Source organism: Nothobranchius furzeri, chromosome 13, assembly GCF_043380555.1.
Source record: "Nothobranchius furzeri strain GRZ-AD chromosome 13, NfurGRZ-RIMD1, whole genome shotgun sequence".
Lineage (NCBI taxonomy): Eukaryota > Metazoa > Chordata > Actinopteri > Cyprinodontiformes > Nothobranchiidae > Nothobranchius > Nothobranchius furzeri.
In genome coordinates, this window is record NC_091753.1 from 63,146,684 (window position 1) to 63,168,975 (window position 22,292).

General features: G+C 42.0%; 1 protein-coding gene across 2 annotated transcripts in view; it reads left to right on the forward strand.

Moving 5' to 3' along the window:
* LOC107395749 (SPRY domain-containing SOCS box protein 4) overlaps window positions 1-22,292 on the forward strand; it is a 69,546-nt gene that overhangs the window by 26,783 nt on the left and 20,471 nt on the right. For both annotated transcript variants that reach the window (XM_054738013.2, XM_015975198.3), the window contains one exon: window positions 19,043-19,898. In XM_054738013.2, the coding sequence (XP_054593988.1) occupies window positions 19,190-19,898 (709 nt within the window). In that variant the 5' untranslated portion in view covers window positions 19,043-19,189. The remainder of the gene's footprint in view (window positions 1-19,042; window positions 19,899-22,292) is intronic.

A 22,292-nucleotide genomic window follows, 5' to 3' on the forward strand; every position in this document is an offset into this window, starting at 1 on the left:
GCTCTTCCCCTCCCCTCGCATTCAACAGGAGACCTGGATGTGTAAAGTTTTCTACTTTCCCGAACACTTAGTGGCTTAGAATCACAGTAAAACTTAACTCAAACACTTCAAAAGTTAACAAACAACAAAAGGTCACTTGTAAATTATCTAATCTGAAAGGAGTCGGCAGCCTGGCCAGAGCTGACGACTAAAGATATTAGCGATGATCAATAAGCAGTTTATTCTTTCAAAATGACCCGAAGGACGAATTGGGAGCGAAAGAGGAAAACACGAAGCTACTTTTTAAGCAATAGCGCGGTTTTATTGCTTATTCTGGACTATAGAGGAAACGGGAGAAGAAAAGGAGAGAAAAAATATGAGTTTTCTGATCACCAGAGCAGCAAGGCGTCCCCGCTGTTATGATTTTACGGTTCTCCGTTTTTCTCCGCAGTTTTCAGCGTCATCCGTCGGTTTGATGCTTTCTCCGTTGTTTGGCTCCACGTGTGTTTCTCCACGGGCTGGACACAAAGAGAACGAAGTTTCTTTTGTGCTGAGTTTGACAACTTACAGCGTCTCTGAGAGCTGAATGGAGCTCCGCTCGTTCCCAGTCAGGTCCCGATGGAGTTGAGGTAGTTTCCAGCGGTTGCGTGGGCTCAACTTGGGCACTTAGAGCTTCCGCGTGCTCAAGTTGTCGGAGCGTTCGACAAGCGTGTCCTTACCGCCAGGTATCCTGGGCAAAAGAACGAGGTTTCTTTGTCTCTGCTGAAGATTTATGGTCTTAGTTCGCGGGAAAAGCTCCACGGCTTCCCGCACATGCGCAGAACGTGTTTCTGGTACTAGGCGGTGACATCACCCAATGCTTCCGTGTGCAAAGCATCATGGGAAATGAAGTTTCTTGGCGCTGATGTGATTATTTGCCTTTCAGAGCAATTTAAGCACAGTCATTTTGGAGAAAATCACTGCATAGTAATTTCCTCATGAGGTCAGACCCTCAACATTCCCCCTTTTGGTTTCGGGGATCGCGCCCAAAGCTCGATCGTCGGAAGCACAGATGGGTTTGTTCCTCATGAACGTAGGTCGACTTGATTGTCGGAAGCACAGGTGGGTTCGTCCCTTAGGACGTTGGTCTCCTTGGACGCCTTTGTCTTTGGTCTTTGTCTTGGATCCTGGCGCCTTTGGTCTTTGATCCTGGTCAGGCACAAAGAGGATAGGAAACGGGATAGTCCCCAACGCGCATAACGAGAAGAAACCACTCACGCAGGTGGTACGCAATGAAGATGTCGTCCATGCGAGAGGTAGTAGTGTAGAAGGAGGAAGGTCGGTGGGCGGTTAACTCCACGAGGGGACACAAAGGCATCTCACCGCCGGCCATACAGTTCAGTTTATGGAGCACGCGGTGATGTACGAGGTCCATAGTTCGCAAACGCGCATTGACCTATGTGGTCCCAAGAAAGTAAAACTGGAGATTCGACCACCCATCTGCTTAATACAAATAAATGACTTGTATTTTTTTCCTTGTCTCCTAAGCGCACAGCTGTTTTTTCACGATTGTATTGAAACTAATACTGTTGCTATTTTTCAACACTGGCTGTTTACTGTATTACTGTAATAATGCCCAAGCCTAGCACACATCTACATTTAAAACTAAAAATATAAATTTGTATTCTTGATACTCGGGGATAGATTGATAAATTGGTTGGCTGATCCATCAGGCTGATATTTATCATTTTTACATATTGGCATTGTCTGATACACCTCTTCCATAGAGCTGATTTAGAAAACTATAGGGAGCCTAAGTCACATCTACTTCTGGACCACGGGTCCCAGGAAGAATGAAAAACTTAATGCAAGTCAAAGGGGCTAAAAACGCTATTGTCCATTTCTGCAGTTGCATTTTCATACCAAGAAGGCACTTATTTTCAAAGGGGGAAAATGCTATTTCAGGTTTTGTGTGAAAATAAATCCAGGACTGCAAATGTGCTTCAAGAAAGTGACATTATCGAACCAGACACGGATAAAAACTGAGCAAAATGACTGGAAGTTGAGCGAACTTCAAATCCTTCCTTCAGGAGGAAAGAAACACCATAAACCTGGCCATGTGGTAAGTAGCAGCTAAGCTAGGGGAGAGGAGATTCTGTGGTGACGTCATATACGCGGCATACTGGCGTCTGATTTGCTGTCATGCTAATTATGAATTTTCACAAACTGATAAATCTTAAAGTGCATGATTGGCGTGGTCGAAATGCACCATTACTTTTCATGTAAATGGCAGGACAACATATGTGTGATCGAGGCCGTAAGGCTAAGCAAATTAGAAAATAGCTTTTTAGCTCCGTTGACTCGCGTTCATTTTTTCGCTCTTCCAGGGACCCATAAGCTGACCGGAAAGGGAGGAGACTTGGGTTCCCTTTTCAGGTTCAGAAGTGTTACGCCCCCCGTTATTAGTTACTGTTTAGCAGTTAGATCAGTCAAATTGTCTAGAAATCATCAGTATCGTCAACATATCCCACATCAATTGATCTCTAAAAATAATGTACTGCACATGCCATTTAATATTCCCATGCTTCCCTGGAACTGTCCTGAATCACTTCCCAGATGAAAATTTGCTCTTGGCGCATCTGGGAAATTACACTTTCATGTTTTTTTTTTTTGTTTTTTTTTGGGTGTTGAGTCACCAGGAGTCGTTCTTCCTGTTATCCAACTGCAACCTGAACCACACACCAAGCTCTCTTCTGCTTCCGACAATCCCATCAGCGTAGCCATTGTTCAGATGTGCTGTATTGACGTGAATAATTGACTTATCCTGTGAGCTTGTAGAGGTGCACCACTGAGATCCTGTTTCACTAATGATGGTCAGTGCCTGCTGGTGACCCTGCAAAGTTTTAGCTCAGCTTTATTAGGTCTGAGGTTCATAAAAAGCATTTTTTAAATGTATTTTCTACAGGGTTTCCCCCAGAAAATGAGTAAAGCCTGACGGCTTTTGGGGGCGGGGGTCACACGCTCCGTCCCGCAGCGCTCCTCTGTGAGAGCGAGGGTGGGGGTGGGGGGTTGCACACGGGGAGGGGGGCGGGGCATGATGATTAGCCTGGCGGGTGGGCAAGCAAAGCCTGGCGGGCCGCCAGGCTTATAAAGCGCTGGGGGAAACCCTGATTTCTATATCCCTTTCTCCTCCAGTCCTGTAGCTATTGAAGTTCAGTGCTTTACCACTAAGGTGTGAAGCTGAACATCTTTGCAGCTTTGTGACAAATCAACAAGATCATAAGAACTTGATACAAAAAGATGCCACTTCTCTTTAATTGTCTTTCTGAGATGTGTTTTCTGGTTTATTTAAAGTTATTTAGAGTTCAAACAAACAAAACTCCATATTTTACTGTGGTTGATTTCATTTTCTTCCTGGCTGTTGAAGCCACAAGCTCAAATATCACAATTTCCACTAATTTAGCAGCTTGAATAACGTGACAACAAACGTGCCTCCCAGTTTGGCTCCTTTTCATTATAGCTGTTCTGTAGCCTACATGCGGAATATGTGGAGGCATTTCTGAGAATGGTAGGATTAGCTGTTTGCTTTTAACTCGCTGTCCCTGAAAGTAGACATCATGGCCCCCTTCCTTCTCTTAGCCCAAAACTCTCTGAGTTGGTCTATCTTTATGTAAAGCAAGATTGTGTGAAGTAACATGATTGACAGCAGTAGCATGAGCTTTTGTGTGTACACAATCAGATGGTTAAATCAGGTCTGAACGCTGCACAGACCTGCCTTACTGTTGCTGTTTTCGCTTGGATTCATAAACACTGTTTAAATCTAATCAGCTGGTGTTATGGGTTCTGGTCATGTGTTTCTAAAATACATGTGATTGCAGTGACCCCAATCCTACACTGTGATTAGCAGATTAAAAATCCAGGTTAGCAGATATCTTGATCTTAAATCACTCTGTATCTGGGACCAAAATTCATCTTGATGAGGACGTCCTCAGTGAGTGTCCATGGATCTATGGAGGGGGCCTGAGTGTTTCTACACATGGGTTAAAGTGACAGATGCATCAGAGCTGTACTGATTGAACCACAGATTTTTAACTCCTGCTTAGTCATTATGCCTTTCCAGTTCATCAGTTGGCATTGAAAATGATATTTTCCTTAGTTAGGAGGTGGAACGTTTTAATAAAAAGCTATATTTAAAAAAAAAACGTTCACGGGGCGTTCAAAGGTGTGCAGAATGGATGTACGGTTTCCCCTTTAAAAGCTATATTAAAAAATATAATCACATTTTTTTTCTGTCGCGCACGACACTGTTTTTATGTTTACATCTACCGGCCACTAGAGAGAGTAGTTGCACTAAAATGTCCCCTCAGCAAGGCACGGTTGGGACTGTAAAATGGCAGACTTGACAAGTCAAGCTGCTGATTCTGAGCCCAGAAGATGTTATAATGGTAACTGTCGTAAAATAAACTCATCAGTAATGTGCTCCTATTAGATTATAAATCACTCAATGGCATGGGGCCAAAATACATGTCAGATCTCATCTCAGTATACAATAATAATAATAATAATACATTTTATTTGTAAGCACTCTCAAGGTCAGTGACCATAAAACATGAACATAGTACCACAGTTTAAAAACAATGCAAACAAATCAATTACAGATAAAAACAATGCACAAACAACTGAGCTACACCTAAAATAAATAAGAGCAGGTTAAAACGTAACGCCTAAAAATAAATAAACAAACACCCAATAGGGATCTGAATTCCTTAGGTAACAATCAGCTGGTAGAACCTCGGGTCAGAACCAAACAGGATGAAGATGAGTTTAGCTGCTATGTTGCTCACACAGGGAATCGGCTTCCCCGTGACCTCAGATCTGCCCCAACTCGTGTTATCAAAACTTAAAACGCTAATGTACTCATCAGCCTTTGAATAAATTGTCTTAGCTGCGTCATCTCCACTGTAATCTCTGAAGTAATTGCTCAACCTTAATTCTGCCTTTTCCTTTTAGCTCGAAATTATAATTTTATCTGTGTATATTTGGTCAACATGTTTGTTGTTGTTGTTGTTGTGCCATTTCATGCTAATTGTAAAGCACATTGAATTGCCCCTGTGTTTGAAATGTGGTATGTAAATAAAGCTGCCTTGCCACGCCTAGTAGAAACTAGCCCTTAAACTGTACGATTGGTCTCTGAGTATGGTGCTAGAACGTGTCGGCAGTGAACCAGCATCCCAGCGGTTGGAATATCCGTCCTGTTGTTACAATACTACGTCTGAACACCAGAGTTCACCAGGTTGTACGTGTTCCATAGTCAACCTTTAATGATACTTCTGGTGGATATATTTAAGTGCTGTTTATTATTCAGGTTAAGTAACCTTAATTCCCTCCAACCTGACACAGCCAGTCAAAACAATGGAAGATTCGATTTCACCGTGGAACAGAACGCATCGACGGCTTTACCGCTGCCGCGGGTCGCCTCCTGTGTGTCGGGTAATAAAAGCGACAGCGACGAATTTCGCCGATCGCTGTCGTTTGCCGCCTCCCTTGTGTCGAACCCATAAGTTATTTTGTTATTGTCATTTATGGAGTTTGTATTATTTGGTAATTACTTCAGTATAATTCATAATATCACTTTGAAGTGCTAACCACTAGCAAGTAACAACTTACTGTCTTGTTTTTCTCCATTATAAATTAGACCGTCAACAAGTTGATGACGTGTTGCGTTGCAATAGGATATCTGCATTTACTTTTAGACGGGCGAAGGGGAACATCAGTTTGATATCTTGTTAAAATTCCTAAATGTCAGGTCTGATTTTACACAGCTAGTTGCAGCTGTCCCTGTTGGATCAGAGCCTAGGCTGTCACCTAGTGTGATTTAAGACACTGACATGGACTTTGTTTATTTTAAGGCTTCTACTTTCTGTTAAGCTGGGCGTACACTGTGCGACTTTTTCACTCGTAGCACTCAGCTTCATCTCAAACTGTACAATTCCTCGCAGGGTAGATCTCACGAGTCATGTGCTCACACTGCACGACCCAGTTCTCGCATGCGACCTGACTGCTCACACTGTACGTCTGGTAGCAACAATCTGTGAGTAAAAAAACGTGTAGAAACAAAAACGAACAGCGTGTGTTATTAGGGAAATAGCGGGGAGCGGCGTTGATGCAGGATTGCGCATGTGCCGTGAGCGGTTCTGATACTTTTTGGGTCGCAGCTGCTCGCAGCGCCGCTTCAACAGTGCGATACCCTCACGAGGGACGAGCGAAATTTTAAACACGCCAGAAGTCCGCGCGACCTCACGACTGCTGATCGGCAGCTGGTCACGTGGTGTTAATCGCCTCTCGTAACCCCCTGTACACTACACGACCGCTCGGCACAAAACTCGCCCCGATGTCGTGGACTCTCGCACGACTGGAAAATCGGCTCAAAAAAGTGAAAAAGTCACACAGTGTATGCCACGCTTTAGACCTCTTTTCAATCAGTCCAGTATGCAATGACCAGTTCAACAAGCCATTAATCTGCAAATACGCACCGACTGTCTGTGTGTTTGTGCTAAGTGCATTTACTTGCACATCCAAGTCTGTCTAGGCCAAGTCTGTCTAGGCCAAGTCTGTCTAGGCCTATCTAAAGTAATGAACTAGGAGCCTTATCCTAGTTTACATGTATGTTAGAAAACCAGTCTCTCAAATGGAGTATGTTCCACTCCAGTGTAATGGGGGCAACTTTAGTGTTAACATACATTTAAAACAGACAGTTAGTCTATTTAGGGCAGTAGTTTGGTTGTCTGATTTGCATTTAAACACACTGACTGTCGTCTTCTGTAGTGGGTGCATCTGGGAGAGTGGGTAGTTTTGAACAGCTTTGGGAAAACTTTGAACATGCTTCAGACTAAGCCCCTCTCTCCTTTCATTTCCCACCCTTCCTTTAGCAGCTGTTTTCCTCTTTACTGGGGAATGAAGACAAGGTGTCTCCCACCCCCGTCCTTTCGTCACTAACAAGAATTTGCCATCTTACTGATGAACTCAACTACCTTTTTTGTCTGTCCCTTCTCCGTCCCACACTTGTCTGGCTAGTGGCTGTTCTGACCTCATTTTGGAGGAGACTGAGGAGAAAGTATTCTCGCTATTCTACTTGGCTGCAGTGTTTTTCTTCACATTGCTGTGAGAGTGGCCTGACTTTTCCAGAGAAAAGCTTTTATTGTTTGTGCGTCTTCCATCCACTCCTTTAGCAGGGCTGCTCCAGAACTTGTTCCTCACGTTCCATCGCTAAAAGTCTTTTTGACAGTTTCATGCTGTCTGTATATCAAAGACATCAAAATCAGCCTCTTATGTAAAACATAGCATTGTATTTGTTACTTTCCTGGGTTTTCACACAGAAAAGCTTTTGTCTTGTAATTTAAACTTATTTAACTTTTTTTGAAGTTCCTGAATAAAATTTTTGTGTTCAGATTATTTGACCGTTTCTGGTCTTGAATCTGTGTATAAAAGAGCCTGTCTGAAGCACGACTGTGCTGAGTTTCATATTTTCAGTGCAGTCTTTCATGTGTGAGTAGCTCAGAAGGGAAGTGACATGATTTTAGTTTTTTGTGTGTTGGACCAGGAACCTGCACAAGGTGTGCCAAGCCTCCCCAGACAAGTTCAATCAGGACTCGGTAGCATTTGGAAGATCAGCTTGGATGCTCCTCCCTCAAATTTATCACACCCTGGTTATATTTTACTGGAATTTGGCAAAAATGACAATTTCCATCTTACCGTAGCAATGTTGCACCATTGGTCATAGTAAGTGGATTGCAATCAAGGGCGTTTTTTTTTTATTTTTAACTGTCATAGTTCACACCTACAGCCAGGTGTTTGTGTAACATGTCAACAGCTGATTTCCCCCTAGCTCACCTATCAGGTGTGCTGGGCTACCCGTGATGCCCTCTGGAGGAGGGAATGAAAGCTGGTAGGCTCCCTTGTTCAGGCTGATTGGCTGGGTTTTAAAACAGAACCAAACACAACGTGTAAGGTATTGTAGAAACAAATGACACACGAAGAAAAACCGGGACACGCCACAAGAGCAACAACAAAGAATGCTAAACATGAAAACATCTGTACCCAACCCAACCACAGGTATATTTCTGGTTTTATATAAAATAACCAGCATGATCTCTTTTTGACATTCATGTTCGTATTTGTTGGCTCTAAATGGCATAATTGTAAGTTTATCATAAAAAGGCCATAGTTAAATGAAGGAAAGAACGTTTTTGGTTTTCAGCTTCGTCTGAACTGATGTCAGGCTTTTTAAATGTCACGCTATGTCCTCCTTTCTGCTCTATACTATACGGATCCCTCCATTACCCATCTGTCACTTTGTCCCATCGGTTTTCCTCCTTTGTTATCCTCCACCTTTTCCATTTTTACTTGTCTCCCTCCTGTCACTTTTGATCAGTTTTGACCCTTACATCCAACTTTTACATCACCCTTTCACTCTTTTTGATCAACTCCCATATTTGTTAATGTGCTCAATGGTTGGGGGGGAAAAAGGATAGATTTGATTTACTGTTACAAGAAGACATTAGAAAAACTGTCTTAAGTTTCAAATTTTGAGTTTAAAGCCATTTGGTTGTGAAGAAAGCCATAATATTTCCTAATTAACATCTTAATGTTTTATATTGGTGTTACTTTGATAAATGAAATGAATGTTTTCTACGTGCTTGCTTCTGCTCTGTGTGCTTTTCTTTGCATGGTCAGAAACAGTTGTGCACACTTATGCTAATGGCTTCATGGTGGCGCTGGTCGTAGCGCTGTTGCCTCGCTTTGTAGTAAATGTCAGTTAAGGTTTGGGGTCACATTATGGTTTAAATAAAATAAAAAATGTCAATACAAATAATTTGGTTAATACCTAACCTTGGTATCAATTGAAACCAAACACTTTAGGCAGATTCAGGAAATTTTTCTAAAATAAGATTGTCAGAGGACAAGCTGTTGAAGTCCGTTTTCAGCTACCTTGCTCACTCAGCTGTATACCTGTTAAAACTGGGATTTTTAACAGAGACAAAGAGCAGATGGGCCTCAGGTGTCCCAAAGTCTCATTCCTGGACAAAACGGCAAGGACTGGGGACTAATGGCCTCTTACATGACAACGAAGAGTTTTTTATTCATGTATTTTATTTATTTATTTACACTGGGTTTAAATCTAGGCTGAATAAAACCCTAGTTGATCTTTTAGCAGCATTCAGACAGAGTTGCTGACTGAGGATCCAAAAGTAACAGAACTGTGAGAACACCCTTTTCTCTTGCAGATGTTGCGTCAGCTGACAAATGGACCTTTTATGTGTCCTGCTATGGCTCCGTCATGCTTCATCATTGAATGTGGAAACATGGGGTTCGTCACTCTTCGTGATATCCAGTCATGAGACCATTCCCAACAAGTGACTAGTCAGAGTGGGTTGTTAATGAAAACTCAGCCTTGTACTGTTGTCAAACTGGCAGCTGTTTGTTATGTCTACAGGCGCTTGCCTGTCGTTCTAGAGCTCCATAATTAAACTCATTTGTATTTCATATTTGATTTTAGCTCAAAACGATCAGAAATACAATGCAATTTAAAATCTGATTACTAGTATTAAATTGAGTTAAATTCTGTTCCAAATGATAACACTTTCCAGCTTCTACCAAAGCGCAGACTCCCATGCATCTTGTGGTGCTTTAAGTGGTGTGGTGTGGTGCTGAAGATAAGACTGAGATCCTCATCTGTGCCCCAGACAAGCTGGTTCCCAGAGTCAGAGACTCTTGGTCAGCTTGCTTCCCACACCAAACCTTCTGTCAGGAATCTTGGCGTGACCTTTGACCCAGCTCTCACCCTGGATTCTCATGTCAGTTCTCTTGTTGGCTCTTCCTTCTTCCATCTCAGGAACGTTGCTAAGCTGAGTCCCATTCTGTCCCGCTCTGAACTTGAGACAGTTCTCCACACCTTCATCTCCTCACGCTTAGACTACTGTAACTCTCTTTTCACGTGTCTGAGCAGAACCTCCCTGAACCGTCTACAGGTGGTTCAGAACGCCTGTGCTCGGCTTCTGACCAAGTCCTCCAAACACACCCACATCACCCCGCTTCTCCTCCAGCTTCACTGGCTGCCAGTCAACTTCAGGGTTCATTTCAAGATCCTGGTTCTGGTCTATAGGGCCTTACATGGACAAGCACCATCTTACATTGGTGGTCTTCTTAGTCCCTACACCCCCAGCAGGTCCCTGAGGTCCAGTGACCAAGGCCTACTGATTGTGCAGCACCAGGCTAAAGGTCAAAGGTGACAGATCATCTGCTGCTGTGGCCCCCAGACTCTGGAACTCTCTCCCCCTGAGCCAGAGATCAGTGGACTCAGTGGTCTTTCAAAAAGCAGCTGAAGACTCACTTGTTCAAGCTTTGGTGTGACCTTCATCACCACCCTCTCTTTATTCTGCTCTCCCCACCTATTTCACCTTCCTTAGGATCCACTGAGTTCCCTCTTTCCTGTTCACTCTCTCTCTTTCTTAACATTTTTTCTTTTAAATCCCAATTGCCCATTTTTGCTCATTTTAAATATATTTTAAACATTTTCTAAATGCCTTTTCATATTTTTACATTTTTTTTTGTTTTTGTGAAGCGCCTCGTGATTTTTATCTTGAGAGGCACTATAGAAATTATATTTTTTGCTCTGTTTATTATTTTTTGTTATTCTCTTGCCCCTTTGAACGGCTTTTTGGGGACCTTATCATACCCCAAAACTCACAATATTTTGCAAACTTGTCAGGCCCTGTGAAAAATTTGAAATTTTAAAAGTCCCAAAAAAATCGCCAAGAAAGTGGCTGAACAGCGCCCCCTACAACGTGAAAAATACCCCTCTCCATAAAGTATCGTACAGTTGTGAAATTTGGTGCATTTGTAGTATGCAACAGTCCGCACAGAAAAGTCTCTTGCAACCATGGTCAATATCAAACAGGAAGTCGGCCATTTTGGGTTTAAATGGCGATTTTTAGCCGTTTTGGCCGTTTTTAGGGTCCGTTTCTGATTGGATTGCTCGATCATTTTTCGCTCAATCATCGCAAAAATTGTGTAACATTGCCCAGAAGGGATGGGCGAATAAAATGAGACAAGGATTCTGAGTTTTCGCACATGTTGAAGGGGCAGGGCCAGGCCTCGAAGTTTGACTACTCGCCAAAATTGTTAAATTGCTATAATTGCTAACCCTAACCCTAACCCTGTGAATGGAACAGAGTTACAAAAATTTCTGGTCATTCGTCATCCACCCACAGAGTAAATTGAATGGTCGGATGATGACATCACACAAGCCCCGCCCCCTCTGGACCAAAAAGGTCAAGTTTTACTATGATAGGTCCCAAATCGCCCCATTTCACTTAATCACCACAAATTTGTAGCTGGTAACTCAAGACAAGTGGGGGTTGCTTGGCGTCACTTGATGGGAGTTTTCGGCAGAGGGCGGGGCTGTGGCGGCGTGGCAAAAGCAGGCGTACCGCCGTGGCCTTACGTTTGCCTCCCATTTCGTCATTTCTAAAGATATTGCCACGAAACTTCTTGTGAGTGATCCTAGTCCGGCCCCCCCCCCCCCAAAAAAATCTTATGTGAACATCCGCCCCCTAGGACCATTAAAACTGTCAGCCCCAAGCCATGCTTTGACTGATTACGAAATTTCGTACATTAATGTGGTGTCTCGGGACCTACAAAAAAGTCTCCTGGAGCCAAGCGCAAAGTCGCACAGGAAGTCGGCCATTTTGGTCCAAGTATGCGATTTAGTGGTTTTCACACACATTGTTTGGAGAGTGATGCTCCGTCGCCCTTTTCACCAATCGCCTTCAAACTTCTGCTATATACTCTTAAGACAGGGGGAAAAATTCAACCATCAGATTTGTCAAAAGTTCAATTCAATTCAATTTTATTTATATAGCACCAAATCACAAGAGGCACTTCACATAATAAATATTCCAATTCAGGTCAGTTCATTAAGCTAATCAGAAATAATGTTTCCTATATAAGGAACCCAGCAAATTGCATCAAGTCACTGACTAGTGTGAGTGACTATACAGCAATCCTCATACTAAGCAAGCATAAAGCGACAGTGGAGAGGAAAACTCCCTTTTAACAGGAAGAAGCCTCCAGAGAATCCTGGCTCAGTATAAGCAGCCATCCTCCACGACTCACTGGGGATGGAGAAGACAGAGCAGGCACGCACGCACGCACACACACACACACACACACACACACACACACACACACACACACGACAAAGTAATGTTCTATAGTTATATTGTGATTTCTTAGTAAATATTCTATTTGGTGAGAGATAAACTTCAGGGATGTGTATTGTTGAAATTCTGGCGATACGATACATATCACGATATATTGCAATACATTCAGTCAGACGTTACAAGCATTTTTTTTACTGAATTTATTGTAAGAATGTTCAATAAACTGTCAAAACTGATACGTAACATGTTTTACATGAGGTATCTGACCCATGATGGAGGGATTTACATTTTAAATGGTGGAAACGAAACCCGTTGTACACTGCTGCCAACTAGCGGGTGGCGATTGAATTGCACAAAACAAAAAGAAAATACACAAATGTTTGCATGTAAATTCTTTCAAAGATTAGATACATGGCTTTTGAATATCGATGTAATGATCGCAGGAAGAAAATCACGATATATTGCCATATCGATATTTCCGATACACAGCTTTTGAATATTGATATAATATTGCTGGAAAAAATATCACGATATATTGCCATATCGATATTTTCTTACATCCCTAATAAACTTAATTGTATTTATCCTAGTGGATATATAATTTAACGGATAAACTAGTAGTAGCACATCCAACATCAAGGAAAGCAAAAAGTTATCAGGAGAGGGAGAATGTTTAAGTGGTTAGCAGCAGTGTGCTAGACGATGGCCCCCTCCATGAGGCCACCACAGCTCAGCAGAACATCATTGTAGCTTCTTCTGGGGAGAAAAACACTTAGAGAGAAAATAATGCTAACAGCTGAAATTGCAGAAAATAATACAGTTAAAGAGCAGATTGTAGAAGAAAGCAGTAGAGTGTGAAAAGTGGTCAGTGTATCCTCCAGCAGTCTAAGCTTATAGCAGCATAACTACAGAGATAACTGGATAATCTATCCTATTTAGTTGGAGGAAGGGCAAGGGAGAGCCGTCTTTACCGACTGTACACTCCACCTCCCTCTACTCCCCCACTTGTCCATATTTAGGCTAACATCAGATTTTAACCATAGGCCCTATCAAATAAAAATGTTTTAAGCCTATTCTTAAAAGTAGACAAAGTGTCTGCCTCACGGACTAAAGCTGGGAGCTGGTTCCACAGGAGAGGAGCCTGATAACTAAAAGATCTGCCTCCCATCCTAATTTTAGATATTCTGGTAACCACCAGTAGACCTGCAGTCTGAGAGCGATGTGCTCGGTTAGGAACGTATGGAACAATCAGATCACTGATGTATGATGGAGCTTGATTATTAAGAGCTTTGTATGTGAGAAGGAGGATCTTAAAATCTATTCTGAATTTAACAGGTAGCCAATGCAGGGAAGCTAAGACAGGAGAGATATGATCTCTCTTTTTAATTCTCATGAGAACTCTAGCTGCAGCATTTTGGACAAGCTGAAGACTTTTAACTACATTCTGTGGACTTCCTGAGAGTAAAGGATTACAGTAATCCAGTCTTGATGTAATAAATGCATGAACTAGTTTTTCAGCATCACTCCTGGAAAGGATGCTTCTAATCTTAGCAATATTCCGAAGGTGGAAAAAGAAAATCCTACAAACCTGTTTAACCTGGGATTTGAATGACATGTCCTGGTCAAAGATAACACCAAGGTTCCTTACTTTGTTCTCGGAGATTAATGTAATGCCATTCAGGTCAGGCGATTGGCTAAGCAATTTCCTTTTCTGGATTTCTGGTCCAAAGATGAGAACTTCCGTCTTGTCTTGATTTAAAAGCAAAAAGTTTAGAGTCATCCAATTTTTTTATGTCCTCAAGACAAGCCTGTAATCTACCAACCGATTAGGTTCATCAGGTTTAATGGATAAATATAGCTGAGTATCGTCAGCATAACAGTGGAAGTTTATCCCATGCTGTCTATATATATGCTGTATATATAGTAAAAAGAATTGGTCCAAGCACTGAACCCTGTGGTACTCCGCAAGTAACCCTGGAGTATGAAGACAATTTGTCATGTACATTTACAAAATGAATTCTATCAGACAGGTAGGATTTAAACCAGCCTAGCGCTGTTCCTTTGATCCCTACAACATGTTCAAGTCTTTCTAAAAGAACATTGTGAAAAAAGCAATAAACGGCTACAAACTGGCTTATTTTGTGAAGTGGCCCCATAAGCAACGTGACATCACGTGTAAAGAGTCAGTAGTGGATTAATGTTTATCCTTTAGCCAGCATCTTTAAAAATCTACAGAAATTTGCAACAACATATGCTAAACTAGTGATGGGTAGATGAGGCCTCGTGAAGTGTTTCAACACATTACCCAAACTATGGGTGTGTCTGAATCCACGGGAAGGATGCTTGTAAGAGTGCATTTTGAGGTCGATGACATCACAGTGCAGCGACGAGTACTGTCCGAATTCCAAGAATACTCATTCTCGCGTCCTCGCTCCGCCCACATTTCGAGGACGGGTCTGTTGTATCCTCACAGAACAAGGCTATCCCAGCATGCTTTGCACGCTGGCTGTGGATTTTCAACAGGAAGAAAAAATGGGGAGAGCTACGAAGTTTTAAACGTAAGTTTGTTAAAAACTAGCTGTAGAAAACTAAAAAGCTTAAAGCGGTTCGGTTTATAGACATTTTTCGTTTGTATTTGTTTTTTAAATTAAATTTTAGGCAGAAATCAGCCAGAAGGAGTTTGTTTCGCAGGTCCCAGTTATTCCCGTGTGTGTGTGTGTGTGTGTGTGTGTGTGTGTGTGTGTGTGTGTGTGTGTGTGTGTGTGTGTGTGTGTGTGTGTGTGTGGTGAATTAACTTAGTCATTTGTTTTAAGGACAACGGAGCAAAGAAGCGTTTTTATTAAGCTTAGAGGTGAAGAGTGAAGCTTTTTACACACAACCACAGAAGTTCTTCTGCGAAAAGTAGTTTTACATTCAGGGATTTACACAGCTGACACGTTTTTAAACAACAATTAAAATTAGTTTGTGTGAAGAATATAATTTTTATCTTCTCATGTGGATAAATGTAAAAATGTGTTTATTGCCTTTTTGTCACCTGTGGTCTGATTTTCTCTATAGGACTGCAGGTGTCCAGGGTCAGGAGAGGCTTTACCTGGTGGTCCTCCTGGGAGAGAGGCCTTCTACTGTCATCATGTTAACGTTATTTAGCTGTTTGATATTTGAACACATTTATTAAAACAAATACTAACTGATAACTCTTTCTGGTCATTGATTTTATCACCAGTTTTATTATTACAGATGTTTTTGAACATGTTACATGAACAGAAAATGAAAAGATGGTAAGGAGACAAGATTATTTATAATACCATCCATCCATCCATCTTCTGAACCCGCTTAGTCCACGTAGGGTCGCGGTGGAGCTGGTGCCTATCTCCAGCATTACGTTAAACTTATTTACAGATCAAAACTAGTATGGACCAGTTATGCACGGTTAAAGCAGGATTAACCTGAGTGACTCTTCCTGGATCATTTTTTTAAACTGAGTGAGCAGGAAGTCTTTAACAGTGCAGCTGGATCTACTGCAGGAGGATCCAGACGTGGATGGAGGGCTGGAGCAGACCTGTGGCTGGACGTTTCTGGCCAGAGGAACATCATACAGGACGGTCTGCAGAGAGAGCTTTGGGACGCTTCCTCTCACTGTCCACTCCATCGTCCATCTACAGGGCCTGCTGGGCTGGCTCAGACGACGGCTGTTGCGTCTCTGTGAATGACTTGCCTGTTAACAGCAGTGGTGGTCTGCTGGGACCTCCTGCAGGACAGAGCACCACTGACCTCCTCCACACACATTTTCCTCAGGCTCATCCTCCAGACCCACAACTTCACCAGCACTGATACAGATGTGCAGCACAGTGCATGCTGACCTGTAATAGATTAAATAAGAGTTTTTGTTTATTGAAAAATGTAAAACAAACATATAACCTGCAGTACACTGGTTCTGTTCAGTTTAAAGAAAAGCAGCAGGGAATAGTTAAATAAAAACTACAGAGAATTTACATTTTTAAGACAAATCTAATCATTATTAGGCTTAAGTAGAATAAACAAATGCACATTGAAAACACTTTGAGTGTAGCTGCCGCCACGACTGTAACGGGACCTACGGGCCACCGTAGAGGTGAAGGCTAGACTGTCCTAATTAAGAGCCGCTGCGTTCCAGTCTTAGCGGTCTAGCAGGGACCCGGCCTTGCTAGACCGGCAAGGACCCATACTCGTAAGCATCCTACCCGTGGATTCAGACACACCCTATGTCGATACCATGTCAAAAATGTGTCACCATTTTGGACTACTGACACCTGCTGGATTATAATCATCACTGCAAGCAAACCTAATGGCGAGACTCTACTGACATCAAGTCCCGGTGGACTGTTTATCCAATTTGGGCCAGTCCGGTCCGCACCCCCCACCCCCAGCCCACCGATCTGACGCCCGGCGAGACGGCCAAATTCTCACTCGTTTCTCGGTGATGTATCAGTATTATTTTATTAATGTATTTAAGTTCAGTTTAACAAATTTGACGTTTAACCTGAATTAAATAGTATGAATGATTTAAAAAGAATAATTAGAAACAAAATTCTGATGGATCAAGCAGAAACTGAGAAGAACAGAATGAAACAAGGATATAAAAACAAAAAACTTATTTGCCGATACAAGAACAAAATGATCCCTCATGAACCACCTTGCATTTTCTTTCTGGCTCCTTGATGTAACAGTGGAATCATTTTGCTTCAAAAGTTGTACTTGTGTCAGAAACTCATCCCGTTGACGGGGGGAGACGCTGCTGCATTTAAACACAGTTCAACACTTCACTGACGAGTGACACAGCAGCTGTATCAATCACGTAACTACTTCTTAATTGATACGCACACCAACACGGGTGTTGCTGTAATGAGCCAGATACATGTGCCGGTGCGTCCGTGTTGCTGGACCCATCACTATGCTAAACAACTGTTATAGACTTTTACTATCAAGACCTTTTTACCTTGACTCGACCTGGTTCGGCCCAGTTCTAAAGCCTTTCGTCACGTAATTGGTACCAGCTTCGCTGTGGTTCTCAGCATACCAAGATGGGCCAAAAACATAATTGGAGACTGTGGGTCACCAAATGCGTTGAGTCTCTGGTTTCCCCAGAATTTTCTGCCTCACTTCCACTTTTTTGGAAAAAAGTCACAGACTAAGCAGAATGTTCACCATTGCTACCATGTCCGCCATCGCTGAGGTGTGTGTGTGTGTGTGTGTGTGTGTGTGTGTGTGTGTGTGTGTGTGTGTGTGTGTGTGTGTGTGTGTGTGTGTGTGTGTGTGTGTGTGTGTGTTGCATACTGACCAACGCTCGCTACTTTTCAAACTCAAACAACACAAGTAAGATGCTCGGTCACGTCTGCGAGGTAATGAAGAACCCTCAGGAATGTTTTGAGGCGGTATGAAGTTCTATTACAAATGTTGTTTGTAAAATGTCAAATCCCGGTGAGATACTGGCTTTACCAAAGTGTTTGGAATGAGGTACATGATTTTTGAGTGATGCTGATTACAATCATGATTTCTCCCTCTAACGGTTTTATCTTGTCGATCAGTGAATTAATATCTTTCTCTTTTAGAGAAAACTGAATATTGTTACAATAAAGTGATTGTGAAGTGATTATAGCTGGCCACAAATCAGTGCATAGTTTAAAGCATCAAAAGGAAGTAGTTGCTGATTTGTAGAAGTAGCTCATCAGTTTTTTTGTGTTCAAATAGTGTCAGCTTTGCCTCATGCAAGAACTCTGAATGTTGCTACAGAAGGTTTTGTTTATTTGTCAGAGACCATGCTTGTGAACCAGAACACCAGTAACTGTAGTTTCCCTAGAAAAATCCTGTGGAGCTTCCTCGGAAACCGTAGGGGAGTGTGAAACTAGACAGCACACACAAGTGTTTGAGGATTAGGAGCTGCAGCAGTGCAGTCAGTTATGAACAGCCTGGTCATTTCAAAGGAAAAGGAAATACAAGAAGAACTCTGTAACTGTGTAGTTTAAAGCTTTTAGTCAGCATGAACCATTTTCTTACACAAAATATAAAATTTTCCATTTTTGTGTGCTGGCTGAGGCATATTGACGTAGTGGCGGAGCGTAAATCTTCAAAGAAGTCTAGTCATTTGTTTTTTCTTTGGTTCTTTGTGTCAAAAAACATTTCATTTTTTTAGTTTGGAGCCCGAGAAGTCTGTGAAGCATGCGTTGATATTTTGCAGCGCCGACAGTCCAGTTTGTTTTAGTCACAACCTAAAAACATAAATAAGTCTCTTTAAAATGTCCACTCTGACATCTTACTTTAGATACAAACTTTGATTTCAATATGGACCGAGAGAGAATTAATTGTGATTTATTTCCTCCATAATTTAGCAGCCTTGGGTTTTTAAGCAAAGGAAATTAAGCTTTAATGTTTTGTAAAATAAATACACTTTTGATGCTTTATAAGGCATTTACCACATAATTATGAACCTCACTCACATCTGCACTGTTTAAAAATGGACTTCACAATATCAACTTCCGTACTATTGAGGTTCTTTTTAAAAATGTTTTTCTAATTTTTTATTCTCCCTGTGTCTTATTGATTTTTAGCTGTTAGTTTTGGGAATTTTGTTGTATTTCCTTTTTATCTTTTATCTGTGTTCGACATGTTTGTATAACGCCGGATTAATTAACTAACATTTATAGTGTACAGCGCCTGTTTGGTTGTAATGCCTTGTGAATGCGCTTTATAAATAAAATTGGATTGGATTGGATTTAAAGCTAACAGTAACTATGCTGTGTATCTTATCAGCCATATTTTTTAGAACAGGTGAAAGAAAACTTTTACGTGATGGGTTTAATCATGTATTGTTTGTTTGTTTGTTTCAGGAGTGAAGTTCTCCGTGGTTGAAGACCTTGTGTGTCCAATGCCATGAACTCATGAGTTAACAAAGGACCTGCTGGCCATTTGTTGCCACTCTTGGTCCTTCCTTCTTCCCTCACCTTGGCCCCTTCCTCCCTTGGATCCACCAAACAATGGGCCAGAAGATCTCAAGCAGCATAAAGTCAGTCGATGTACATGGGGAGCCCTCATACCAGCCAGTGCGGCGAGAACTACATGGTCCAGACTTCTGTCGGCCTCCCAGGCTAGACTTACTGCTGGACATGCCATCAGCTAGCCCTGAGATGCAACTGCGCCATGCATGGAACCCAGATGATAGATCTCTTAATGTCTTTGTCAAGGAAGACGACAAGCTGACCTTTCACCGGCACCCTGTGGCGCAGAGCACAGACTGTATCCGAGGCAGAGTAGGCTACACCCGAGGTCTCCACGTATGGAGGATTCACTGGCCAGCCAGACAAAGAGGGACTCATGCTGTTGTGGGGGTGGCGACTGCTGAAGCACCTTTACACTCTGTAGGCTACACAGCCCTGGTGGGCTCAGATTCTGAGTCATGGGGCTGGGACCTTGGCCGAAACAGGCTTTACCACGATGGAAAGAACAGACCTGTTTCTACATCTGCACCAACGTACCCTTCATCTCTGGAACCGGATGAGTCCTTTGTACTCCCAGACTGTCTGACAGTCATACTGGACATGGACGAAGGAACACTGAGTTTTATGGTTGATGGACAATATCTAGGAGTTGCTTTTAGGGGGTTGAAGGGCAAGAGACTGTTTCCAATCGTCAGTGCTGTGTGGGGGCATTGTGAAGTGTCAATTCGCTACGTCAATGGACTAGATCGTAAGTACAAAATTTGACACACACACACACACACATCCGATAAAAACAGTGTTTGTCCTACGTAGATCCACCCTGTCTGCCAACCACCTGCCTTCTCAATGCTAAAGCACAGGTATAAACCTGGTCCTGTTGTGAAAAAACACGTTTATTTCCTGGTGTATACAGTGGTGTGAAAAACTAGAGAATCACATTGATGGTTCTTTATTCAAATTATTTCAACAGATTATTGTCATAATAAAAATATGTATAATATGTTAAGGTCACTACAATACCCACTGTTAAACAGTTACAAATCGGAAGCCTGTGAGCACATTGTCCTACATGGTTCAAAAATGTTCTGCATGAGACACCCCCACATCTGCTAGTTTGGCAGGCGTGGCTCTAAAGTTTTCTCAAACACTCATCTATTAACAGCTATTTTTACAAAACAACGCCGTCAATTAGCCACAATGCTGCAGCGGCATCAGGGAGCCTTAGGTCATTTAGAAGTGGTCAGAAAGTGGCGGGAATGTGGCGCAATCGTGTCCTTTTTATAAAAGATTAGGCGATGGCAATGTAAAGGGGGAATGGGGGCGGTCTCTGCACTGCCGCGGACTTCCGTTTATCTTAGACTTAACTTGCTGTTTATTGTGATTGAAGCCACGACCTTCAAGGTGTTTTAACAAGACACTCCTTAAAGTGTCTGTCTCCGTGCAGTCTTTAGTGATCTGAGCTCCAGTTCTGATGGAGAGAAGCTCCTGCTTGCCATCTCAGCTGATTTTGTTCAAAAAACCAAAACTTATGGCTGTGTTTACTTTCATTTTCAATATAGTTGTCGGCCGGAGCTCAGCAGTAACTCCCTACGTCATCGTGGCGCGTTTATTAAACACACCGTTGTGGTAATATTACGCCAGTTTGGCGACACCTTGTGTCTTGAACAAAAGGCTAATGTGAGGCCCAGGCTGAAGCCTTGTTATTAATCAATATTTGCACTTTTATTTTAAATACAAAGTTTAAATTTGTTTGATTCCAACGGGAGAAATTTGTCTCATATTTTAAAAAATGTCTGGAATCTTAAAAACAAAGTTAAAAAAATCACTGTTGATGTTCAATAATTACTGTTATCAATGCTAATTAAAGATCATGTTAAACAACCAAGATCTCAGTTTCAGTCAAAATAATTGTTATTATCATTTTTGCCATAAATGAGCAGCGCTATTGACCATGATGGTGTTGTTTTTACTTTGACTGGAACACAATTAGATTAAGCATGTTGGTAATTTGTCTGAGTCAGTATGCTATTATTATATACAAGAATCTTAAAGCAAAATGACAAGTTTTAGGTCTATGTTTGACATTGAAGCGCAGATTCAAGCAGCGATACGTTATTAAAATAGAAAACTGATTTTTATCTTTAGTTTGTTTTAGGGCTGAAACGATTCCTCGAGTACCTCGAATAATTCGAGTACAAAAAATCCTCGAGTCAAATTCTCTGCCTCGAAGCTTCGTTTAAATCATGTTTATTTAATTCATGGCTTTGCAATCGCTCGTGGTCATGTTTCACCCGGACCGAAATAAGTGACGCACACACACACTGCACTGAATGCACACGCGAATAGCGAACGCAACTTAACTTTCTCTTAAGCCATGGCGGACAACGTGGACCCCGGTGGAGTGTGAAAAAGACACAAAATGTCAAAGATGTGGGACCATTTTTCACGTCGTAAGGCGGAAAACGTACTCCAGTGTAAATACTGTAAAATGGGTTTAGCCTACCACAACACCACATCCTCCATGCTGCAGCACCTGACCAGGAAACATCCACCTGTAAATGTCACTTCTGCAAGTGGACTCGGAGCCTCTGCAAGATAATGCATTTTAGCCTGTATTTCTATATATTCTGCGGACTCTGTGCGACTTTTTCATTTGTAGCACTCAGTCTCAGCTCACACCGTACGTCTGATAGCAACACGTCGGTCTTAAAATGTGCCAAAAATAGCAGTTTTACAACACGTCAGACTTTTTACTGTGTTATTGATGACCGTTGTCCCTCAGGTTTGCTTTAGGAGGACACAGGTATTTATGAGTGGCGGAGGAAAATGAAAGAAAGTAATTAAATGTTGTGTGATCAGTATAATTTGACATAACCACGGCAAACATGCTTTCGACAATCCTTGTTAGTGTGAGACAAAAAAAAAGTGTAGAAATTAAAACGAACGTGTGTTAATAGGGAAACAGCTGGCGAGCCATGTTTGCGCATGTGCCGTGAGCGGTTCTGGTGCTGTTTGGGCCGCAGCCGCTCGCATTTGTTTTCTGTGAAGTAAAGTTGAAGTGCTGAAGTTTTGAAAACTAATTTTGAATAAAACTTGAAGAATAACTGGCAATTAATTTCTCATTTCAAGAGGTCTTTCATAT